The 10,516-nt window shown below is 36.8% G+C and overlaps 1 protein-coding gene across 11 annotated transcripts in view; it reads right to left on the bottom strand.

Moving 5' to 3' along the window:
* Positions 1-908: 908 nt before the first annotated feature.
* nutf2 (nuclear transport factor 2) overlaps positions 909-10,516 on the bottom strand; it is a 56,479-nt gene continuing 46,871 nt past the window's right edge. For 10 of the 11 annotated variants that reach the window (XM_078210974.1, XM_078210975.1, XM_078210971.1 and 7 more), the window contains one exon: positions 5,059-5,568. Coding sequence is in view for 5 of the 11 variants with exons in the window: in XM_078210971.1 (XP_078067097.1) it covers positions 5,455-5,568 (114 nt within the window). In the remaining 6 variants the exon portion in view is untranslated. Of the gene's footprint in view, positions 5,569-10,516 lie in introns of all 11 variants that reach the window. The other variant, XM_078210969.1, reaches the window with a different exon arrangement.

Raw genomic sequence — 10,516 nt, 5'->3', positions numbered from 1 at the left:
TAGATGTTAAGAAAACTCTATAAACAGAAAGTGTACCTTGTTTATTTCTGTATCAGAAACTGTGATAATCAGCACTTTTACAAAAATACACAATATTTGTGGGGTAGTCGGTGCGGCATACAATATTTACTTATCAAAATACTTTCTGGAAGGGACAAAGCAAGATTACTCGAGTGGGAGAGGCAGATAAAAGAAGTCCTAATTCTCTTCTGCTGCAAATCAAATAGAACTATTTAATTTCACCCATAGTCCTTTGCATCCTATCCTATATTGCACATGTGACATATTACCACCATTCGGATTTTGGAAACATTTGGATGTTTGGAAAAATAATTTAGATTTCTTCCCCTTGCAAAAGTTTCTCCTCTTCTGTGGGCTATTGTTCTCATGGGTAATTATAATTCAGGTGCATGTTTGAACAATAAATTTCAGTAGGCTATTTAATCATGGGGAGAATAATCTGGGTCACTAGAGAGCAATATTTCCATTATCCAGACATTGTACATCACAAACAAACAACTGAACTTGTATATTTAAAGAAAATACATTTCACTTTCTGCTTCAGATTTCATCTTGAAATGTTCGCAATTACTGTCAATTTTTGTAAGCTTGGTTTAATCTAAACTGCACCACAAATTCTAGCCTCTTTGTCAAACTAATCATCATAATGCAATATATACCATAATTAAAAATCAATTTTACACATTTACTTATTAGATTGGGACAAATGACAGATTCCACAAAACCAAAAGTATGTATTATGATAATTAAAAATACCCCTTCAAGTGAATGGGAAATCTTTAAATGCCATCAATATTCAACATGTCGGTGCTCTATCCTGAAACTACCAGCTACAATGCCGTAATCCATTTTCAACTGAAGCAATAACGTTAAGTACAATGAGAAAGCTGTTTGATAAAGTTTATTTTAGAAACCAACAAAACAATGATTTTACACCGCAATAAAATCAATGTGTACCAGTTATTACTGAAAGCAGAGCTTTCACTTTGCTAAAATAGGTCATCAGAAGTTAGATTCTGCATACATAAGCCTGAAAAAGCATCACAGCTTCAGGAACATCAAATGGCCCAAGATTCTTAGTTATGCCTGGGACTGCGACAGCACCTGAAAGCTGTGTTCCTGTCGACCTACACCACAGCAAAGGAAAAAAAGACTAAATGGATATCTAAGAAAATACTTTTAGATCAAGATTATTTTTTTCAAACAGCAAAATATCTAAGGCAAAACAACATATCCTTAGTATGGCACAAAGTAACATAGTTAAATAATTTCCAAATGTAAGTCCTTTGACACAAATTCACAGTACAATAGGTGTAAGCTGCACACGGTGCTTTACAGTTGCCAAGAATTCTGCTGAAGGCAGCTTTTTGAGTTACATCCAGATGAAAGGCAAGATCAACTAATTCATCCAACTGTCAATTTTTTTTGCATGTTTGCTTTTGATATACTAGTTCAAACTATTATTTTCATATCTTTCATTATTTTTTCAGCAACTCCAAAACATTCCAAAATGTTTTTGATACTTTTGATTTATATAAATGTTAAGCTTCATGTTTTATAGTTCATTAAATTTTACAATGCAGTTATAATTCCAGTAAGGTATCCTTATAAATTACCATTTTGATTGGCAGCCGGTTTTTCACTCATTAAATGCTTATACTTAAATTGTCAGCTTTTTATGCATCATTGTAGCAGTGTTTCCAAAAAATGGTTGAAATAATGAGTTATTTTGTCATATCATAAAAAGGTTACACACCTTTACGTATTCTTAAATTTTCCTAAGTACAACAATGAAAGACCAGAAAGGAAACAAGCTTACATTAAAGCATAAGACAAACAAAAACCTAGGAAATATTTTCCCCAAACTGACTGAATACATTCCATAGCCAGATTGGAAATTAATAACTTTCAATTATGTTTTAATTCAAACAGGAACTCAATTGAGTTCTCGACTCTGAATAGAATCGATCGTATTAAGCATCATGGAGTTTATGACTATTTAAACTTCAGGGGCCATGTTATGAATACTGATATAGAAGCACCAATGATGAAGCCACCAGCAATCTCCCAAAAAGTTTACAAAAAATCTTATGGTTCAGCATTGCAGCAACAACCACGCGCAAATCTTCAGTGAACTACTTGAATCTGTCAACCTTAATCGTGGGGAAGTTCTTAGTCAAATTGTCACATACAAGAAACTGATATTCGGCATTGGGAAATTTATATGTACCACCAGCCAATCATGGAGTCATTTTGGTTTTGATCATTGTAAAACCAATGACCTCCATTGCACACCTATAGCTGAAACAGAATGGCACGGAACAGCCAGCAGAATGCAAAATAAGCTAATACAACTCTTCTCTTTCCAGTTCCTCAAGCGGAAATGGATCCTACAAATTAGAGAAAAACACGGTTACATCAGAATAGGTCTATAAGAAGTCTATTAAATGAGTCCTGGATTTACTTGCAGGTTGAGTTACTATTTTCAGCAGTGTCCTTTTATATTTACATTAGAAAATATTCTATCCACAGAATTAACTGTGCGACTACTGTGAGGATAAAAGCAACACTTCTATGGAACATATGTAATGTACCATGTTTTGACCATTTAAGAAATGTAAATAGACACAATTGAATCACAAATAGATTGCAAAAGAAACTGTTCCTTGATAAATAGTGACTCAATTACATCACTGCACATATGCCTTTTTAAAAAAACATTCACAATATGGAGACACAAAGTTCTCAGCTGAGTTAGACAATATTTGCTTTGTCACAAACTTTCCCCAGTACTCAACATGGTTAATTTCAGCTTGCACATTCATTATTGCAACATGTACCCAAATTGATTCAACCTAGGACAAGGCACAGAGTTGAGTTTTAAACTGTGATAGCCATAATCTTTAATTGGAATAAAACATCAACGAACTAGAAGCTATCAAATTAGAATTAACTGACTTTATTCATATTTTAGAAACTTTACATGCAATTAGGAAAACCAAACAACTTCTTATGGGACACTAAAGACTTCAAATTATTGTCCACAAAATATTAGATACCTCTGGATATCTAAATTTAGAATTATGTTTGGGATAGTCCCCTATATACTTCATTGTGTGTATCAAATTCAAATTTTAAAAAACTCTAATTCAGCACGTTGCTCTGTATAACATATTTGGTTAATGTAACTGCATTTTCTAACCTATGTTGTACAGTTGCCTTCATCATGTGAATGCTCACTTCTTAAAACGACAAACAAGAGGTTTAATACTTTACAGTCCAACTGCCAACATTACCAAATTGCACAAGAATGTTCAAGCTGTAGGAACAATCTGTAAATTTTATATTAATTTTCAGAAATGACTATGTCACTGTGTCATGACTCAAGATTTTTACTCTCTAAACATTTTCCTGGTGTTATCTATTAAACTGTTGCTTTTATGTTTTCAGTTCTGGATAAAAGAAATTGTGTCATCTAACAGGGTTTTGCACCACTTTGAATTTATTAGACATTAATCCTGTAAGTTCAGGAGAAAAGATATTGCCCCCAAAACAAATCTGCATTCTGACTTTCAAAAATAACACATTCTCAGAAAAGTCACACTGCCCTGTTAAAATCAAGAAGAGATTTCTCAAATTATTCAGATTCTATATCGGTGCAAATTGTCTCACACAAATGCAATTCCCATAAAACCCATAATGTAAATAAATCCAGTGTCAAAAGTTATTTTATAAATATTGTATTTAAAAGAAAAGCTTTCATTGTGAAACATACAGACCAAAAAGGTGCAGGCTCAAACCATGGCATGACTGAGAATGGAAATTCCTACTCCTTATAACTATTCAATTGTTGTTTTTGAAAATTAACTATTTCTAGAATTTAGGTGGGAAGAAAAATGGGTTGGGCTGGTGACACAATGCATGGCTACGTGGTGAGATGCCAGTGCCCCGGTGATCATGGAACTGTACTTCCAACATGCATCCCTACTCAAGAAAAAACAAAATCTGCAACACCAAACCTATGCATACTAAATAGAAGAAAGAAATCTAGCACTTTTAAAGACAACTGTACCAGTAACATTCACATAATTCTTTAAGATAAATGTGAGTTTTTATTTTGTTCACAAATGCTTATTGCATTACTAGTATTTTTTGCATTATACAGTAATCTATAGCTCTGGTACCAAGTGATAGTCTAATATGAATGAATGGCCTCCATTTTCCTTTTCAAATTGTGACAATTTACTTGGATCTATTTCAATCGTAAAATCCATAAAAGAAATAGATGATGCAATATTCTAACAGATCTAGTACAAGTTTTCCAATTTTATGATCATAAGATTAAATATTAGAGGAACGTGGTACTGGAAGCCACAACTGTGAAGAATTTCCAAGACATTCTTAATCCACTTCTAGCTCAACCGACAACTGACCACTGTGCAGCACTAGCAGCAGCAGCCATTGAAAAGGCCAGTTAACACTGCTTCATCCTTCAAGCTGAACGGAAATCACATGGTTACGAGAATAGAGAATGAGGGAGAATTAAAAAACAATGCACGAGTATCTCCAAAAAAATGAAAATCTAATGTTCCAATTACTGGCTTGTTTAATTGAAATCTTCAAAATTTGAAAAGTATAAGCAATGTGACTTTCAAGCTCAAAAACAGATAAATGTGTTGCTTTAAACCAATTCAACGTTAACACATCACGTTGAATATTGTAGGTCACAGCTATAAAAGACTTATGTCACTATCTTACTCTTTTATAGCTTCAATTTGCCAAGCAGAAGACAAAAATAGTCTTCAGTAGAACCAAACAAGTTAGATCATGATCTACAAGGTAGAACCCAAATAACTATGTTTGAGCTCGCTTATATTATGACTGTCCTTTGATAGGATAAGTGACTAAACCTTCGCACCAGCACAAACAACACCCAATATCAATGTTCTCCTTCAATTGGATTATATGGTCAGATGCATTTTTAATAAAAGAAACATCCTTAAACTTGCCAGGAAACTAAATGAAACAATTTCCATCTTAAGAAATACATGGTTTATTGTATCATGAGTCAACAAAAGGTATGAACAAATCAAAAAGTTGGACAGGTAGTTGCTGTTACTTATTTCGATTCTTTGGATTGCTATAGCAACTTACCAGTACACAGAGGAAAAAAATAAAGTGTGGTATGACTTATCTTCTAAGGCATGCTGGTACAACACACACTGGGGTACTGTCTTGCCCATGTCAGCTAAAGTAACATTTTTCCAAACATCATGCACAAATAGCTCAATTCAAGCAAACTGTGATTAGATACTACGCAGGTTGCAGACTTTACTGTTGCGTACACACTTGTGTATGATATTTGGAATCCAGTTATTGTGATTAATAGCAGATTAGAAGAGTGGATGTAGGGATGTGCTTGAGGCAGAAGTCTCAGCCAAAGTTATGCAGTGCTAGCCTGAAGACATCATTGGTGCAGACCCAAGAGTCGTTTATGTTTTTCAGTAGAAATATCTGGTGAAATCCCATAACGGGGTCTTCATCAGCCTGAAAGGAAACAAAAGAGATTTAGGTTCTGAACAAATGTTTCCTTTATTCGTTTGTACTTGCAATGTGAACAGCTAAAATCATTAGCGTAAAGCTCTGAACATCCCAACTGAGTCATATAAGTAAATTCATTACACTGGTCCTCTGAAGTTCCTGGTTGAACCTACCAGAAAACATTAGGAACCCAAACTGCGACTTCCCAAGGATAATGGCCTCAATGCTGGCACAAAGGAGTCATGTAGAGAGAGAAGCAGCCTGGACTCCAGAAAACTACCTTGTCAAACAATCCTCACCCTCCATTACAGGCAGGCAGGAATCAGAGATGTGATCGTAGTGCTGTAAGAGCCAACAGATCATATAAATTAAGAAACCTCCTGCTGACTCCACTAGAATTGTGGCCTGCAGGTCTTTTGGCCACCTACATTACCTAAATTGCTGATACGTTTAGAGCGCAAGGAACAATACTTTTTACTGTATACTAATACATGTGACAATAATAAATCAAATCAAATCGAATGAAGTCCAGTCCATCATTCAAACCAGCTTCCCACCCGTTGACACTGTCTACACTTCTGCTGCCTCAGAAAAGCAGCCAGCATAATTAAGGACTTCACGCACCCCAATTAATTTTCATCCAATCCATTATCTCTACTCTTGCTGATATTTTGGCAGCATCTTTTTCCTTCATATACACAGATAAAAAGTACTTGTTAAGGATTCCAGCCTTGCCCTGCACCTGATTTGATTTGATTTATTATTGTCACATGTATGGTTATACAGTGAAAACTATTGTTTCTTGCACACTATACAGACAAAGCATACCGTTCATAGAGAAGGAAAGGAGGGAGTGCAGAATGTAGTGTTACAGTTATAGCTAGGGTGTAGAGAAAGATCAACTTAATATGAGGTAGGTCCATTCAAAAGTTTGATGGCAGCAGGGAAAAGTCCTCAGACTTTCGACACCCCCACTTACTCAGCAGCCCCTCTTCCCAAACATCCTCCCTTCCAACTCACTCACTCAGCAGCTTGGCCTTTCCAACAGCCTCGCAGCAACAGCGAGTGGCTCTGGAACCCCACAGGTCCCTTCATGACTAGACACAGACTGAAAAATGGTGCAGCCAGACTCTGCTGCACCCTCCTGTATAGCTAGTTGCACTGTGTCAAAGCACATTGCTTAACATGTCAGTTCTATCCTATTTTAGCTCTTGTTTGAACTTAATTCAACCAAAAACTAAATTTCTCAGCAAGAAATTATAAGTCTGAATTATCAGCAGGGCAAGTTGTCAAATTAATTCTAGAATACTAATTAATCTAACAAGGTTGTTCCAAGTCAATTTCCTAAAAGTACATTGGTTAATAAATATCACTTTTCACAATAACTGTATGTTTAAGACCATAAGACCATAAGACATAGGAGCGGAAGTAAGGCCATTCGGCCCATCGAGTCCACTCCACCATTCAATCATGGTTGATTTCAACTCCATTTACCCGCTCTCTCCCCATAGCCCTTAATTCCTCGAGAAATCAAGAATTTGATTCTCAATATGCTGGTGTTGCATTAAGATACATTCTTCGATCTTGAAAAGTTTTCTTTTTTTTGCCATGGACAATTATTACAACATATTGTATTTTAAAGCTAACTACATTACAACATCTCGCTAAATTAAGAAAATAATGTTAGTGGCTTGAGCCTTTGTGAGCAATGATTGTCATTTATAGTTTTTGCTGGAGACCAGAAGTCCATAGAGCCTGAAATCCCCACAGTGCAGAAAGAGGTCATTCGGTCCATTGAGTTTGCACCAACTTTCTGAAAGAACATCCCACCGAGACTCTCCCCTCCACCCTATCCCTGTAATCCCGCACATCTACCATGGCCAATCCACACACCCTACACATCGTTGGACTGTGGGAGAAAACCGGAGTATCTGGAGAAAACCAACACAGACACAGGGAGAATGTGCAAGCTTCACAGTCACCCAAGGCTGGAATTGAACCCGGGTCCCTGACGCTATGAGGCAGCAGTGCAAACCACTGTGCCACCATCACCAATCTTCACAATTTCCCTTCCACAGCACAAGCTTAAATATCTCAATTCTTTTGACATGATAAATCAATAAATAACACTGCAGAATCTACCTCAGTAACTTCGGGAATTTCTACTTTTGAAATACCTTCATTTACATCTCTGCAGCTACTGTTTCCAAGTCTTCCAAAGATAAAAGAATTCTGCACCACGCTTGGCTCCTCTGCTCCCTTCCCACCTGCCAACCCCCACAGAGACTCAGGCTCTGCTGCTGACCAATCCCCCCCACTTCCTCTGAACCCCATGGAGACTCGGGCTCCACGACTCACCACCACCCCTTGCTTGCTAACCCTGTGGAGACTTGGACTCTGCTGCTCCCTCCCTGAGATAAGGTAGCCAAAGAAAAATGTTCCAATTAGCTAATGACAGAGGAACTAGCAGACATTAGTTTAAGATTTTGGCCAAGAGATACAAGGGATGGCATTTGAGGAAGAACATTTTTTTAATGCAGTAAGTGGTAATAACCTGGAACTCACAATCCTGAAGGTGGTAGAAGTGGAGATAACGAATGATTTTGAAAGGGAGTGGGATGGGCACTTAATAGAATTAAATTTACAGAACTGTGGGTAGAACCAGAGAATGGAACTGACCAAACTGTTCTACAGAGAGCCAAATGGCTTCCTCCAATATCACTATGAATAGAGAAAATCAAAATGTTAATTCTTTAATATCTAGCCCATAAGCAGCAGTGGATTTCTCATCAAAAATTAATGTCATGTAATAATGCATTAAATCAGTGTCAGTGAGATCTATGACCAGACTGCAAATTTTCTCAGTTCAATTAAAAAGCATGGTGACTTTCAGGACAGCAATTGATGTTGCAGTTAGTTACTAGTCAGACTCAGAAAAAGTGAGAGTTAATTTTTTTAACTTTGTACTGAGGATGCCTCAAAATGCTCTAATCATCATTGTGCATAAACAAGGTTTTACGCAGGTCAATAATGCCCAGTTAGCTTCTGAAGTAGCCACCACGACCTCACTATGAAAGGGTACTAATCAAACCTCAAATGAACTTATTACCTTGTAATGCTTTATCATTTGATGCGAAAACATAGTGGGTTATATGACTTTTATTCAGTTTCCTTTCAGCATTGTTCACGCTCTGATTTTTGAAATACCGCGGCAATCTGCTCGACAATAACATCAGAACCAACTTTTAAAAATTTACTCAAACAATTTTTTACATCCTTGAAGTAAACTTGATATGTTACCCTATCATCCACTTTAAAATAGCATGTTTCAGTCATTTTAGATATCTAATTTCAGATAACATGATGATGTAACAAGATCAGTGAGAAAGGTCTGAAAGAAAGACTTATTGTATTAAATCATACATTATGAATTGCACCAAAATTATCAATTGTTCAATCATTAATCATATCTGGCCATCTAATATCATTATAAAATTATACTTGGCAAATTTTCTTATTTCTAACATATGGCTTCACCTATGATTTTAGACACCTTATTAGAGACGTCTCAGCTAATTTGCCAGCAGATGGAGTAAAGTGACCTGAAAGCAATTCACCTTCTTTCAGGCATGGCCCAAGAATGTCAGCTTTGACCCATGAGGTAGCACTCTCACTTCTGAGTCACATGGTTCGGGACTTGGTTCCACTCCAGAGGCACGAGCACAAAAATCACAGCTGACACTCAAATACTGCTCCATCTATGCAAAAGATCGAATGGCACTATTTCAAAGAACTGCAAGAGGGGGATTATTCCCAATATCATGACCAATATTTATCACTCAATTAACATCACAAGCAGATCATTTGGTCATTATCTATTTGCTGTTTATCAGAGTTTGTCGTACACAAGTTGGTTGCCACAGTTCCTACACTGCAAAACGAACAAGAGAATAAAAGAGTGAGAGACTAGCAGCTAACATAAAAGGAAATCCAAAAGTCTTCTTTTGGCATATAAATAGAATATGCATATAAAAGGGTGATAAAAGACAATTATGGGCCTAAAAAGGGTTTTGCATATGGAGGTGAGGACATGTCTGAGAAATTAAATAAGTATTTTGCATCTGTCTTTACCAAGGTGGAAGAAGCTGCCCAGGCCATAGTGAAAGAGGAAGTAACACTAGAAGGTTTTAAATTTATAAGGGGTGGTATTGGTTGTCTGTACTTAAGGCTGACAAGGCACCAGGATTGGAAGCAATGTATCCAAGGGTTCGGAGGGAAGAGAGGGTGGCAATTCTGGAGGCACTGGCCAAAAGCTTCCTATCTTCCTTAAACTCAGGAATGGTTCCAGGGGACTGGAGAATTGCAAATGTTACATCATTGTTCAGAAAAGGGTGGAAAGATAAGCCCAGCAAGTACAGGCCAGTCAGTTTAACCTTGATGATGAAGAAACTTCTCAAAACAATAATTCAGGATACAATTAAGAGTCACATGGTCAAATGCAAGTTAGTTAAGGAAAGCCAGCACAGGTTTGTTCAGGGAAAATCATGTTTAACTAACTTGGAGGTTTTTTTGAAGAGATAACATTGATGGGTTAATGAAGGCAATGCTGTTGATGGACTACCAAAAGGCATTTGGTGCAGTGGTGCACAACACACTTACGAGCGAAGCTCAAGATCATAAAATAAAAGGGACAGTGGCAACACGGATATGAAATTGCCTGAGTGACCAGAAATAAAGTCGTGTTTTTCAGGACAGAGGAAGCTTCATTGTGGAGTTCCCCAAAGGTCCTGATATATATTAATGGTCTAGACCTTGGCGTGCAGGGACAATTTCAAAATTTTCCAAATGATACAAAGCCCGGAAGCATTGTGAACTGTGAGGAGGATAGTGTAAAACTTCAAAGGAGCACAGACAAATTAGTGGTATGGGTGGACAAATGGAAAATGAAGTTCAA

Source organism: Mustelus asterias, chromosome 4 (genome assembly GCF_964213995.1).
Source record: "Mustelus asterias chromosome 4, sMusAst1.hap1.1, whole genome shotgun sequence".
Classification (NCBI taxonomy): Eukaryota; Metazoa; Chordata; class Chondrichthyes; order Carcharhiniformes; family Triakidae; genus Mustelus; species Mustelus asterias.
This window is presented reverse-complemented; position numbering and strand designations above follow the sequence as displayed.